At 43.7% G+C, this 15,464-nt stretch overlaps 1 protein-coding gene across 10 annotated transcripts in view; it reads right to left on the bottom strand.

Moving 5' to 3' along the window:
* Nucleotides 1-15,464, bottom strand: part of Fryl (FRY like transcription coactivator) — a 237,554-nt gene that overhangs the window by 27,489 nt on the left and 194,601 nt on the right. For 7 of the 10 annotated variants that reach the window (XM_087908964.1, XM_087908963.1, XM_087908956.1 and 4 more), the window contains 10 exons: nt 14,874-15,064; nt 13,089-13,183; nt 11,265-11,872; nt 10,780-10,877; nt 5,808-5,978; nt 4,383-4,523; nt 2,104-2,301; nt 1,083-1,244; nt 898-972; nt 420-596 (listed from right to left, as the gene is read on the bottom strand). In XM_087908964.1, coding sequence (XP_087765090.1) covers nt 420-596; nt 898-972; nt 1,083-1,244; nt 2,104-2,301; nt 4,383-4,523; nt 5,808-5,978; nt 10,780-10,877; nt 11,265-11,872; nt 13,089-13,183; nt 14,874-15,064 — 1,916 coding nt within the window. The remainder of the gene's footprint in view (nt 1-419; nt 597-897; nt 973-1,082; nt 1,245-2,103; nt 2,302-4,382; nt 4,524-5,807; nt 5,979-10,779; nt 10,878-11,264; nt 11,873-13,088; nt 13,184-14,873; nt 15,065-15,464) is intronic. The other 3 variants (XM_087908958.1, XM_087908959.1, XM_087908965.1) reach the window with 1 other exon arrangement.

Here is a 15,464-nt window from a genome sequence, read left to right as displayed (position 1 = left end):
GGCATGGTGGCTCATACCTGTCACCTCACACTTGGGAGGCTAAGGCCAGAGAACCGGCGTGAGCTTCAGGCCAGAGAGTATTACAGGGTAAGTAAGTAGACCTTGCCTCAAAACAAAGACAAAAAAAAATCATGTTTGATCAATTTTAATGTATGTATTTACTATTGATTTAGCTCAGCTAAACATTTAAATCTATGAATACACTAAATAAGCACCGTGAATCCCTTTTCTACCCTGTAAGACAGGCATGGACTCTTCTCTGACTTCAGGCTCCTGCTGCTGACTAACTGTGGTACTCATAGCTCCATATTAGTTTCTCTTTCTGGATTCTACAGTCATCTCCATAAGAGAAGATGGCATGGTCAGAGTCTGGCTCAAGCGTGACTATCTGGAAATGTCAAGAAAGTCCACGTTCTTACCTCTGCATCTTCCAACTCAACATCCAAGAAGTCAAAGTCCTTAAAGACGCCGAACTGCTGCTCGCTGCTGTTGTCTTCCACGGCGACTTCTTCTTCCTGAATTATGTCCTCTGTGGTGGAAATCAAGCTGGTCTGCTGGTCCCCGCCTTCCAGATCTTCATTAGAAGAAAATACAACCTGATGCCCCGAAAAAGGTTAAAAACAAATAAAAAGGTTTGTCCATCATTTTTGTCACTCTGAGCCTGAAGCATCAGCCCCTCAAGATCCCTGTCAGCCCCACTCTCCAAGCAATGTAGAATTTCAATTTACTCTTCGTGCCTAACTAGTTCAACATGCGATCAGCATAGCTGCCAGATTTTGCAACAGACAAGACCATCTCCTTTTCATTCTTGGTTAATACCAGGACTAACTTAGAGAAGGCAAGCACCAAGACACAACGATTTTGGCGCTTTTTATCTACATGTTCCTGGTTACTCACAGATGGATTCTTTGGGAGGCCAGATTCGGGGCCACAGAGGGACAGCACGCTCATCAGCTTCTCTCTTGTTCTCCGCTAACAGGAAGGAAATTCCTGGGTTAGTATGGGTAAACTCAGACAGTTCTCAGGTATGTGCATGCTCACAAAATCGATTCCCCCAGCCCATGCTGATGTTCCCTATGCACCTGTGATAACTGTGGCCTTTTCCAGCTGACAGGAACTAGGGCATTGGAGGTGGAGCCAGAGGAGGTGGAGGATGTGCTCCTGGTGACGGCGATCACTTTGGCTTTCCCATTCCTTCCCGCAGCGCTGTGCTGGCCTCCATACTTGTTTCCAATGATGGGCGTCTACACAGAAACAAATGCCAAAGTTGACTCAAGGCTTCCACAGCAAAGAAACTAGCAAGAGTTAACAGGTCTAGCATGACACTTTCTACAAATGATTCAGAAAGCAGGCTGAGCGGCTGAGCAAACCAGTAAGCAGCACCCCTCCATGGCCTCTGCATCAGCTCCTGCCTCCAGGTCCCAGCCCCGCCTTTGCTGGATGATAGACTACAAGTTGTAAGATGAAATAAACCCTTTCCTCTCCAAGCTGACATTGGTTGTAGTGTTTTATGACAGCAAAAGAAACCCTAACCAAGGCACCCCCAAACTGTCACATCTGCTCCCTTAGAGCTATTTATCTATACTCAGCTTAAATATTTCCTTCCTCCTCTTCCTCCACCTCCCTCCACCTCCTCCTCCTCCTCCTCCTTCTTCTTTTTGTTTTTTTGTGTGTGTGCGTGCGGTGTGGGGGGGGGGGTTCCAGACATTGTTTCTCTGTATTGCTTTGGAGCCTGTCCTGGAATTAGCTCTTGTAGACCAGGCTGGTCTTGAACTCACAGCCTCCCCAGGCTTGCCTCTGCCTCCCCAGTGCTGGGATTAAAGGCATGTGCCATCACCGCCTGGCAATGTTCCCTCCTTTCTGAGAACACCTTCAGGAGCATACTGTAGATTCCCAGAGCACTGTTCCCTTACTTCCAGTCAGGCAGAATCGTGACGTTCATCTGCCTGTTTCCTCAAGACGATGTAAGCTTCCTCAGAGCCAGCCTTCTCCCCGTTTTACAACCAGTTTCACAGACACTATTACAGTGTCTAATTCCAAGTACAAGTCTTAGGCTTGAGCGAGAACTCCCAACAGTACAGTTTCGATTGTGGGGCGCCTTACCTCGGAGATGTCAAAGTGAAAGTCTAAGGTCTTGCCGGGCAACTCCTTTGAGACGTTATTGAAAATCTTAGCGAAGGATATCTCCGGAGAACCTACGTCTACTCCGTAGGCCTTGGGGATGTCGTTGGGCACAACAAGACTTGCAGAGCGGGACACCACCAGCTTGAGGATGTTGAGGGCTTCCTTCCAGTAAGGACTCTGGGTTCAGAAAGGGTCAGCACAAGAGTTACAGGTGTGCACGCAGGTGAATAAAGAACCCAGCCTATGCCATAGACTGCGGGAACAGTACTGCTGTAAGATGTCTACACAATGACTCATTTTCCTCTGAGAGCTTTGAGAGGTCTGAGCTACAAAACATCATAGGAAAGTCTGAGTTATTACTGGTCATGTTAGATGATTGCACACACAGACCCGCCCTAATGGAGGCCCTTATTTTTCTCCCAGGAAGTACGTTGTAAACCATTAATCTTATTTAAATTTTATTAATATTTATTCTTAATTAAATCTTATTGCAAAGTCTTATGGAGGAACCTGGCTGCTCTTAAAGAAGTCACATACATATGAACTTTCCAGGTGAAGCTTTTGGCTTCAAATCTAAATCTTAAATTAAGACAATAAAAAATTTTAATATACATACATTTTATAAATAAACATTAAAACCCATTTTGTCCTCTTTAGAAAACTTTTTATTATTTTATTTCATGTGTATAGGCGCTTTGCCTGTATGTGCCTACACACCACATTTATGCAGTGTCTACAGAGACCACAAGAGGGTGTTGGATCCCCTAGAACTGGAGTTACAGATGGTTGTGAGCTGCCATGTGGGTGCTGGCTGTCAAACTCGGGTCCTAACCAAAAGCAACAAGTGCTCTCACCAGCTGAGCTGTCTCTTAGCCCATGGACTTGTTTCTTGACAACCCAGGGCCCCAATAATGAGGCACACTCTCAGGAGTTTCAGAAGAAGGTTTTCCTCATCATGGTACCTATGTTTCTAAGTTATATTTCATTTTTCTTAGTTTTATATATTCCTACAACATAATTTAGGAGAGACTGATATGACAGATCTGTATGTGCAGAAGAGTTGCTGTCTAGGAAAGAACTTATAATCACCTTTTCTTCTTTTAATGTGTGTGTGTGTGTGTGTGTGTGTGTGTGTGTGATTTTTGCCTGCATACATAGCTCTGTAATGCATGTGTGCTATGCTGGAAGAGGTCAGAGGGAAGCACCAGATTCCCATAGAACTGGAGCCACAGATGGTGTGAGTTACCAAATTATGTTGGGAATCAAACCAGGGTCCTCTGGAAGAGCAACCAGGGCTCAAAAACACTCTCCAGACCCTCACAATTTTTTTTTGTTGTTGTTTTTTTAAATTACTAAAAGGAATACTCAGAAAAAACTCATTTAAAAAAAAACAAAACCTTCTGCCACTGAGCCACACCCCTAACACCTCAACAACGGTTTCCTACAAGCTGATTAATTTCGGACTGGGGCAAGACTACAAACTCAGTATTTCTCTTCGAAAATTCTGCTCAGTGCCAGTGGGGTATAAACTGAAAATACTTGTCTGTAAAGGCTCTCAAGTAATCGGTTCTCTGGATAGTTTATTTCATTACTATTATTTGTTAATTATGCAGTATGTGTGTGTCTGTGTGTTTGGGACTAAACTTAGGTCCTCTGCAAGAACAGCACACACTCTGAGCCATCTCTCCAGCCCTCCCTTGATGCTTTACATAACAGCACCTTTCTTTCACAAGTGGCTTAAAGGTGAGATGCAGCACCTACCAGTTGGCCAGTTACCATTCACATTTAAACAAAGTTTGGATTTCTATTTTCTAAATGTCTGGTACTTCCTGACATACAAAAGCCAACTTTCAAATACAGACTTTTAAAGTAGTCTTCTGTTTCTAAAGGTTTTTTATCTAATACATAACACCTGGCTAACACAGAGAGTCACACAAAGAATGAAGTGAGTCTCAGTCCTAATTTTCAGAGATAGTACTTGCTGCCTTTTGCATGCACACACACACACACACACACACACACACACACACACACACACACACACTAGCTGCTGTGGAAATGCGACTGTTAAATCTGATAAAAGCATCACACCAATGCAATCATCCAGATGGTTCTTCTGTGTCACACTGAGAACATTTTGTATAGTAAATATTCCTGGAAACACCCCTACCCTTGAGTATCTAGGGTGCTTTTGAATTTTATACTCCTGAATTATCTCGAGTTGAACAATGCTGCCCATGAGTTTTGCGGTCACTCACCTGTACATATTTGCCAATGATCTTTATGATCTCCAGGTTAAATTGCTTGGCCGGGGCAGCAGACAGGTCGACGTGACTCAGGAGACTATAGATGATCTGTAGCAAGGACTGCTGCATACTGGACAACCCTTTCTCTAGGAGCTGGAAATCAGGTGAAAATGCAGGCTTTAACTGGGCTGAACAAAACGTGATCTCACACTTACACAGCTGAACAGCACGAACAGGCTTAATCTGTTACTTTGTACAAGTTGTCAGAAACCAGGAAACTGGTATAATAAAAGGAATATAGATATTATTTTTCCTTCTGTCAGAATGGTTTTTCTCATTTCAATAACAGTCTTAAATAATAAATGAACCTATTCATTTTAGGTTAAAGAAAAAAATGACTACTATCACCGAAGAATAAACCACTTATAAAAGAATTCATAAACCACTTATAAAACTACGCAGCAGCTAATTGGTCTTGTGCAAGATTTTATCCTATAAAACTGAAAAGACTGACTGCCCCTAGACCCTCAATGGCCAGTTCACACACCTCTGACCACCAAAAAGAAACATGTACTTTAGTAGGGAAAAAAAAAAAAAGCAAAGATTTTATTCTCTCTTGAGTTTTGATTCTTTCTTTGCTTCCTGGAATTCATGGTGTAGCCCAGGCTGGCCTCAAAACCTCTAGTTTCTTGATGGCTGTGATCACAAGTATGAGCCTAGCTTCCAAGAACTAATTTTGAAGAAAATTTTTAGCTATTTTCCAGGATCAACACCACCAAATCACACTTTCCATTTTCCATAAAGGAGAGGTTTACATTATCACCATGCCTGCAGTTTTGATGTCAACTTGACAAACACAGGCTAGAGTAATTTGGAAGAAAAGAACATCAGTAGAGAAAATGCCTTCCCCAGGCTGTTCTGGAGGCAAGCACCTGGGGCTTTTCTTTTTTTTTTCTTTTATTTATTAAAGATTGATCTGAGAGGGCCCAGCCCATTGTAGGTGGCAACACCCTTCAGTAGATGGTTCTGGGGTACATTAGAAAGCAGGCTGAGCAAGCCAGTAAGCAGCACCCCTCCATAGTCTTTATACTAGCTCCTGCCCCAGATTTCTACCCCAACTCTCCCAGGGACATTCTGTGATGTGGAGCCGTAAGCAAAATAAACCTTTTTCTAAGTCGCTCTTAGTCTTGGTGCTTATCACAGCAACAGAGACATTTGCGTTCACATCAACTAAGCAATGATTAAGAAACTAAATAGAAGTGGGAGGAAACATCCGACTTAAAAAATCCTTTTGTACTTGAATCAGCTCTGGCTCTCTTCTCTGACGCTCTCTCCACTCAGTTTCAACTCGGAGACTAGTTAGCACCACAGAGCTACTTCTGCAAGCAGCCACTTGACAATTTCCCTACCGAGCAGGTCAAAGCCCCCTCAGTTCACCTCTGCCAGGTAAGTCACAAGACTGAAGGTCGCATCCGAGAAGGAGTCATGCAGGTACCGGCACACCACGTTGATCCAGTTGGAACAGTCTCGGGAGTAAGTGTGCGTGCTGTACAAACTCATCATGTGAGCCAGGTTCACCAGGGTCGGGCACTTCTCCTCTGCACAGACCTACAGAATACACAAGCTTACTTCATCTGCCTATCACGTAATGCTACATGCATTTATTCCAAGAAATAACTTGACTTGCATATTTAAGTTTCAATGCATTCCTGTTCAAAAGCTAGGAAAGTTAAGTGGAGAAGGAAAAAAAAAAAAAAAACCCAAGGCACTACTACGAGGATTGCAGTAGGGCAGTGGTTCTCAACCTGAGTCTCGCCCTTTGGCCAATCTCTGTCTCTAGGCCTGTTTACATTATGATTTACAGCACTAGCAAAACTACGGTTATGAAGTAGCAACGGAAATAATTTTATGGCTGGGGGTCACAGCGTTAGGAAGGCTGAGAAGCACTGGAACAGAGGAATGGGAAGAGGAGGGACATGTCCAACCAACACTTGTCAGAGTTTACACAGGGCAGTGTTTCGGACTATAACAGACTGTCTCTGGTAAAGGACCATCTATGGTTTTGTAAACCCGACTCATGACTTTGTAACTGTTTTGCCAAATCCCAAGGTGCTCTAGTGCCCAAGAGCCTGGGGCCTAAGCGGGCAGGTTCTACTAAGATTCTCGGGCCAGTTCAGGGCTGCTCCATCTCACGTGTGTATTCAGGGTATCTCACAGAAGAGTTACTGCAGACCGCCCCAACCTGTGTGCTAGTCACAGGACCTCACTGGAGCTACGTCATCTCTGCTGGTAGCAATCTGCGCACATCAAACTGCTCTTTAGGAAATTATGTCAGTGCTGAGTTCCTTGGCCACTTCTTGTGAAGCCAACCCATAAACACGTCTATCTTGCTTGACATAGAGCTACGGAACGGGCATCAGCAAATCTTTGGGGGACCTTATTGGCTGAGTTCACATCCTTAGTTCCTTTATTCCCTGGGTTATTGGTAAAGATGTCTCTTAGCTTCCTCTGGGAAACACTAGAACAATCTAGATTGGAGAAAGGGCCCTTGTTGCTTTACTAATCTAGTATGTACATATCAAGAAAGACTGGCCTAGTCATAATGTCCACTTTCAGTTTTCTCCTTTCATGTCTCACTTGCTCTCCTGATGCTTTACTAATGCTTAGCATATATTTTCCCAACTCTTTAGAGCGGTTAGTATAGAAATATTGCCTCTGAAATATATGTATACATTTAACTATTTGTTTGAAACAATTATCTATCTATCTATCTATCTATCTATCTATCTATCTATCTATCTATTTCCTATTTATTTATTTATTTATTTATTTCCAAGACAGGGTTTCTCTGTAGCGTTGGAGCCTGTCCTGGAAACTAGCTCTTGTAGAGCAGGCTGGCATCAAACTCATAGAGTTCCGCCCACCTCTGCCTCCTGAGTGCTGGGATTAAAGGCGTGCACCACCACTGCCCAGCTTGAAACCATTCTGATAATTCAGAGGAGGTCTGACTTGGAGGACCTCATGTCCGTTTCTCCGCCGTTATCCCTTCCTGGCTAGAGCTATACGGCAGGTATGACTGCCGACAACAGAGAATGTAGCATGGAAACTGTTTTCTAAATCCACTGGAAGCAGCTGATCTCATTGATTATCCATAAAACCGACGAGAAGATGGAGGAAGGTCTTGGTTGATGTTTCTTATTGCTATTTCAACATGAATGACTTAAAAAGTCATATAATCTTGTAACTTCACAGTAACTATTTAAATCTTTGCTAGAAAAATTTTCTTGAATGACGATACACTCTTTGGGGTTTTGTTTACTTTTGAGCCATGCCAGACGTGAATTGCTGATTCTTCCTCCTCGGCTTTCTGCATGCTGGGATCACACGCAGGTGTGCGCTATCACCTCTGGCTGTTACAAAGGGTATTTTTATTTTCTCAGCAATAATTTTTTTAAACACTTATCTTTGGAAAGGGAGACAATTCCTGTGCAATATTATAAAAAAGAAAATGACCTAAGATTTCATTTTGACATTTTTGAAGCACCAGATTAGAATTCACTCTGAAGGTCCCAAAATAATGAATCATTTTGTTATGATTTCTGCCATAATGAAGGAGCGTTGCCTGGCCCCGAAATGCCAAGCACCCCATGGGCACAAACAGAGATCTGGTGATATTTGCATAATGAGGAAGCACATAATGGCAGAGAATTACTCTCAACAGTTACAAGCGAGAGAATAAATTAAGGAAATCAATTTCACCACATCCTGCAGGTTGCTAAAAGCATACACAGAGGGAGCCATCCTGTGCTGCTCCACAGGAGAAAGCATACTTGAAAACAATTTAGCAATCACAGAAGGCCTGATTTGGATTCTTAGAAGCAAAAAAATTATGAGGGAACTTCCTGTGACCTGATGAGGTCATGGCAGCTGCATCTTTATCCTCAGGGCCCATAACATCTTTAGGTCAGGGAATCCAGCATTGCACTCTGGCAACATCTCTGAAATGCTTCTATTTCCCTATCTGTGCTTTCTATTTCCTTTAAAAGACCAACAAAGCCCCCCACATACTTCCCTTCAAGTTTTCTTTCTAACCCCTCATCTGGGGGCTGTAGGGAGGAGACCTTGTTTATACTTTTCTGACAATGCATCATTAGAATATTAAACTCTATTTTAACAATTTTTATATTATTCTAAACCCTTATTAGTGAAAATACTATGTAGAAAGTTGGTTTATTTTAGGAAGATGTTATCTAAAAGTATTTTATTTCAAACAATCAGTTTTCCATTCTTATTAATAAGTCCCCAAACTTATTAAAATCAAGAATAAGAATTTTTGAGTCATCTTTTTTTTTTTCTTTTTACAACCAGGCTTGTTTTTCTTTAAATTTCATTACATTTATTTATTTATTGTATGTGTGTGCATGTGTATGGAGGAGGTCATTGGAGAGTCTGCTGCACATGGTTCTACCTACCATGCAGGACCTGGGACTCACAGCCAGGCTATGAGGACTGGGGATAAGTGCCTTCACTTATGAGCCATCTCACCAGTCAGTTTTTCTTATTTACTACTACTATTATTTTTCGTTTTGAGACAGGGGCTCGCTCTGTAGCCCAGGCTGGCTTAGAATTTACCATACAACCCAGGTGGTCTCAAATTCCTAACAAAATTCCTCAGTCTCCAGAGTACTGAAAGTATAAACAGGAGCCACTGGGCCTGGCTACCATTTTTAAGAAACTAAGATGTGTTTCCATTAAGTATGACAGCTAAATTATCTACAATTGGCTATTTAAGAATCTCTTCATACTTCGTAACTTACAATAAATCTAGAAATTCAAGACCATATTTTATCTTATTAATAAAACTTTTATCCTTTTTTTTGTTTCTAAGGCAGGGTCTTGCTCTGTCCCTCAGCTACCCTCCAGTTCCGCGCGCCCTTGCACGTGTGGTGATGCTTTCTCCACTGCCTTGTGCCACCATGCTTGGCTCTCGGCATTTTCTCGTCTTTTATATTACCTGGTAAAATAATGCAAAAGCTTTGATGTTCGTTATGGCTAATGTGTTTGTGGCTGCTTAGCACCCGCTACGGGTTTGCACCCAGCACAGCGCTGTGCCTGATGAGGGGAGGGTCTCCTTCGCTGGCTACATGTGCTTGCCTCTTCCCTTGGCTGTGCTCTTGCTGACTGAATGGAGGGGGTCGTAAGAAAGCTGTTTCTCCTATAAAAGGCTCTTTACAAAAAGGAAATTTACTCACTCTTCTCTGTGAGAAATTTCCGGCTTTTCCTCCCAGGGCTCTGGCTAGGTTCTTGTAGCTGGGCTGTCATTCATTTATTCCACCCAGCTCACGTCATTTACTTGGGAGGATGTATTACTTCTAAACGTATCTAATGCCTTTCTGTTTTAACTTTGAAAATCGCCCCCTCCAAGAGACAATAATTGACAAACACAGCGTTGTACGTGCATAAATAGGGATCTTACCTTCAAAAAGCTGCTCAAGACAGAAAATTATTAAAACAAGATGGCAACATTCTATCTTATGAATTTAAGAGAAATATTTTCAACACATTAACAGATGATATAAGGGCAATACAACTGCTGCCAGAACTGTGTGGTGGGAAGGCACACAATGTGAGCAGAGAGAAAAGACAGGAAAGAAAGGGTTAAAAAGAGAAAGGATTTTAAGAAATTCAAAATATACTGTGACTTCTCCTCTGGGGGCCCCTGAACAGGTAATTTTTCCTTTACTAGTTATATCCAATTTGAGTGAGCGTGTGCATGCTCTCTGTGGGGGTGGGGGACGGGACTGGGAGTGGAGCTCAGGTCCCCGGGAAGAGAGAGCGGCAAGGCTCTTACCAGCTGAGCCATCTCTCAGCACACGCAATGTCCTCTGCCCAGAAAACTCTAATTCCTGCCACTCACAGCTTCTCACCCAGGGACCTCACTGCAGTGGGTACTGTTTGATTCGTAGTATCAGCCTTGACAGGGCCTCCTCTAGGGAGACATGTGTCATCTGTGCTTCCAGGGGCTCTGCCCTCACTGCCTGGAGCCTCACCAGACTCTGGAGTGGCTTCAGCTTCCATGCCTACGTCCGTCTCCACTTCAAGACCCACGAGACCGCAGTTCTACCTACCCCAGTCACCCCAGTGCCCGGTCCAGGTTTGCCAGGAAGTGAATGAATGAAAGAGAAAGCGACAGAGTGATAGAGAAGAGAAGTGGGAAAAGGAGCAGAAAAAGACACAGACTCGGAGAAGGGTCGCTCGAATTCGATATTTTTATTTGCTGGCTTTTGTGTAACTCCTTTGTATGATAAGCGGAATAGCATTAGAGGCGGAATTCCGAGACTCAGAGCGAGAGGATCTGCAGGACAGAACAGAGTCCGAAGCCGGACCTCTCGGGGACACGGCTGCTTACCTTTGCTATCCGACTAGCAGTTTCTTTGCAAAACTGAGTTGGGCTGTCAAAGTGCTGGATTAAGTGAGGCAGTAAGCAAAGGATGTTAAGAGGAAAGCCTGTTGGGCGGGAAAAAGAGCAAACGAGAACCAACTTTATTGCACAATATTTGGGAAGCTGAAGGCATGTTTAGACGGTCTAGAGAAACCCACTTTCATGTTTACAGATATCTGATCTTACAGATTTTTACCAAAAAACTTAACTAACATGAAAAATTACCATTTTTTTTGGAGGGGGGCAGAAATGAGCAATTTCAAAACAAATGATTGGTCTGCGTTCCAACATTAAAATGCAACTATAGGCCGGCTGAGGATAGACTTCAGTGGCTGTGTGCTTGCTTAGCATTAAGAAGAAATAGGTTCAATCCCCAGCACCCCCACCTCCAACTCCCTTTACTTATCGGTAAAGGTAACTATACCGATACTGGTAGATAATATTCACATCACCTGACACCTGGGACGGATCCACCAGTGTGTGTTTGGAGACTGAAATGAGTTGACTGAGGAGGTGCACCGTCATCTCTTGGGTAGACACTGAGGTAAAGCCCTTCAGGAAGAGCTGCTGAAGGCCTGGGAAGTTACACCACTTCAACTTGCTTTGTACGTTTTCAATCTTCTCTCGGCTCTCTGACTTATCCAGGGGCAAGTGAATGAGCAGCTTGTTGAGAAGCCTGAGAGCCAGGAGGTATTCATATTCGTAATCAGACTCTAACAGAGACGTGGCTATCCAGAAGATGGTGGCCATCAGGTTGGTGGGCTCAGTAGTGGGCTGCGCATCGTACATGCCTTTCTCCCTCAGCGAGGAAAGGCTTCGAGTCCTGGCCAAGCTACCATTGTGGTTTATCCGGCCGTCCATTATATCCAGTGTGTTACTCCGCCTCCGGTCCCCTCTGCGGTCACCGACTAAACTCAACCTCAAGGAGTTACTTCTCGTGTTACTGCTGTAGCCCACGTAAGAGCTGCTGTTGACAGGTCCTGTGCTTAGGTCGAGCTGTCCAGTGCTTTTTCTGTTAGCTGCGTACTTGTTTCCCATCACAGGGTCATGGTATGAGGTTCTAAGGGAGAGTGGGTGGGAGGGGGGGGCGATGTTACATTACTTTTGCTATATTGAATTTTTTCTTAAAAACTGAAAAGGCAACTTTTTTAAAAAAAAATCTGACTTTGCTTCATGAAATTTCAGTTTTGCCTCAACAATAAAGACAACAGTGTATCGAATCTTTTGCCAAGGCTCTATTTTGAAGTCAGAAGGTTCTACTGCTAGAGCCGTTGCTAAATTTCAGTTCTAGATTTAGATCTGTGTTACATCCCAGGTAGATCCTGTTTGTATCGTGACAGCCCCTCCCTCCTTCAATGGCACATTCTTTCCATGAGAACCAAGCATACAGATCTTTTACTTCTACATACCCAACGGATTAAAACTAGTTACTATTCTATATGAGCCAAACATACAAAACAAATCTATGGAAGGGAGTTAAGTATGTAAAGATGTATTTATACCCCTTGACGTGCTATTATTAAAATACAAAGGAAACACAGGAATTTAAAGGAAAACAATTAGCACGCGGAGTCAGAAATACTTCGGGAGAAGGTGACTCTGTGGGAGGTGAGGCTCTCCTGGGGAAAGTGGTAATTAGGTAAAGTCCTGGTGAGACAGACGTTGGGCTTTTGGTGGAGCTTACAGAGAAAGTAAAGAGATCCCCAGCCAGGACACTGGAAGAGAGCACTTCAGATCGGCTGCAGAACTTACCGGAAGTTCTCCCTTTCCATGGTTAAAAAAAAAAAAAAATTGTTAAGAAAAATGTATGTGCATGTTTGTGTGGACACCTTCAAATGCCAGAAGAGGGCACCAGATCCTTTGGAGCTGGAGTTTAGGGGTGGATGTGGTTGCTGGAAACTGAAGAGTTAATGCTGAGCCATCCCTTCAGCCCACACCTGACTTCCCCCTTTCCTTTATTTCCTTTTTCTTTTAGACAGGGCCTGTGTATCCCAGACTGGCCTTTAGCACACTATGTAGCCAAGAATGGCCATCAATTTCTGACCCCCTTTAATTTCTCTCCAGCTTCCAAGGGCTGTATGTAATTACAGGCAGGAGGCACAGCGCCATGTTTGAGCCACCACACCATGCTTGTTCGGTTGCAGGGATGAAAACCTACACCCGCAGCCCACTGTCTTCGTTCACTGCTGACGTTAGACTCATCCACAGCCATTCCAATCCCATGAGTTTAGACATTGCAGCCCCGGGGTCAGGGCTGCCGGGCTGTAAGTTCTTACTGAGAAAGAGCAGAAAGCAGGTCATAATGCTTCATGGTTTCAGCCAAGGTATCAATTGCAGATTCCAAGGTGAGAAGCAGTTCAATCACAAATCCCTGGGGACAAAAAAAATTTAAAAAAAATCTAATTATGATAGTTTTAAAAGCAAAACAAAACAAAACAACAACAAAACCAAAGCAACAGCAACAACAAAACCCAGAATGGCAATGGACTTCCCCGGGGGATTTAAAAATAGAACCAAGCCCACATTCAAAATAATTAACTTTCTGAGCAACATGGCTTTGCTAACTGGTGAGAACTCATCAAACCAATGACATGGAATAATTAAAACAGTGGTGTAATTGCCACAAATTGCTCAGGCCAGAAGTCTAGGCACACGCTTCCTTCAATACGTACACTGCATCTGTCAACAAGTCTTGAAATTATCACTTTAAAATATATCCTAAAGAAAATGGGGGTATATTTATTTACACAATGGGGCATTACTCAGCTGTAAAAAACAATGACATCATTAAATTTTGTAGGCCAATGTATGGAACTAGAAAAAAAAATTTGAGTGATGTAAACCAGACTCCTAAAGACAAACATGGCATGGACTCACCCATAAGTGGGTAGAAGATACAAAGCAAAGGAGAACTAGACTATAATCAGCAGCTCCAGAGAATCAGGTATGTAGGGGGCAGGGGGAAGGGTGGAAGAGGAGAAGGGAGGAGGGAAGGGGAGTGGGAAAAATATATATAGCTCATTAAAAACAAAACCAAAACAAGTTGAAAAAATATATCCTAAATCTGACTGCTTTCCTCCACACCTCCGTAGCCTCTTTGAATGGAACGTACCACTTTAGCCAGGATTTTCTCAACAGCCTCCGACAGGCCTCTCTGGCTCTCCCTGAGCACAGACAGCACCTACATAGCACTGAGAAACCTTCCCAGTCACATCACATCCATTTCTCTTCCTCTCCTCAAAACCTTCGAGCGGCTTTCCACGAGACTGGAGTGACGCTAACCGTCTCAGTGGCGTCTACAAGGTCCTCTGCATTTTGGATTGGTTCTGCCATGCGCCTGCTGTCTTCAATACTCGCTGTTTCCCTTTGTTTCCAGGAAGTTCCTCAGAGAGGACACACTGCCCGACTCCTGTTTTCTATGCGAAATGTTCTCAAGCCAGATCATCACAGGACTTGGTTCATTTCGGTCTCTCCTTAAAGATCGTCACTTAGGACAACTGAACATGTGAGCATGTGTGTGTGTATGCACATGCATGCGCATTTCCTTTTTTCATGGCTCTTGAAATCAATACCTTATTATTTTATGGCATTTATCAATGAGGAAAGACTGGGCGGGCTGTTGTTGGTAGATTAAACCCGTGTTTCTACCATTTCCAAAACGCCAAGATCTGATCTTCTTTGTCAGTGAAGATCCAATAAAGACACTGACGGCACAAATTTGAGTTCTCCAGTGCGATATTTTACTTATCTTTAAAATGAAACTGTTTCTGTTCCCCCTGAACTTTATTATTCCAACTCTATTACCCTTTGGTGACTCTGGAGTAGCATCGAGACAGTGTGCTAACAGATGTGTAAAACAAACTTTCTCTGACAGGCATAAATTACATGATCTAAATAGGTCCTTAGATAGTCAGCAGGAAACGTCACCATGTTTCCTAGGACTCTGCCTTGCTAACCTATGCAGTAATTAAACAGCCACTGCGTAGATCTTGCTGCTGCCATGAGCCCTTTGGCTCTAGGAGCCGCTGACGACCGCCCAGAGAAGACAGCAAGTCTCTTACCTGTGCATCCTCCCCTGGGTCCCCCACAGTTTCCACGAGTCTGGAGAGGACGTCGGAGAGTGTATTTGCAGACAAGGGCTGCTTCAGTGCCCTGAAAATCTGGAAGGATCTCCCAGCGTAGTGTCGAGAGGAACAGGAGAGGGCCGTCTGCAGAGCGACCTCACTGAGGTGACGTTCCAGGTGTATTCCTTCTGAGAAGACATGGGAGACCACGGGTGCTTGTGTGTAATGTAGGGAGTTACAGCCAGGGGCTAAGCACCGTATGACCAGTGCCCTGCACACTACCTGGCTAGGGAAACCACACTTAGATTATGTCCAGTGACTGTACTGCATTGGCACTTGGGAGAGATCGTTTTCTGATCTCTAGGAAGGGATCCTGTGGACCTGGATCTCTCGCACTCAGCAATGCTAGCTAACAGCTGGGGCCGGGTAGTTCATTCTCTAGAAAGATGTCGTAGGCTGTGAGTGGTGTTAGCAACATCCTAGTTACATTACCATCCCTACAGCGAGACAAAAGAACTCTAGATACTGCCAAAGCTCCAGAGAATCAGAACCACCCCTAGCAGGCAAACACCATGTTAGCATGGAATT

Source organism: Myodes glareolus, chromosome 8 (assembly GCF_982192425.1).
Source record: "Myodes glareolus chromosome 8, mMyoGla1.1, whole genome shotgun sequence".
Taxonomy (NCBI): domain Eukaryota; kingdom Metazoa; phylum Chordata; class Mammalia; order Rodentia; family Cricetidae; genus Myodes; species Myodes glareolus.
This window is presented reverse-complemented; position numbering and strand designations above follow the sequence as displayed.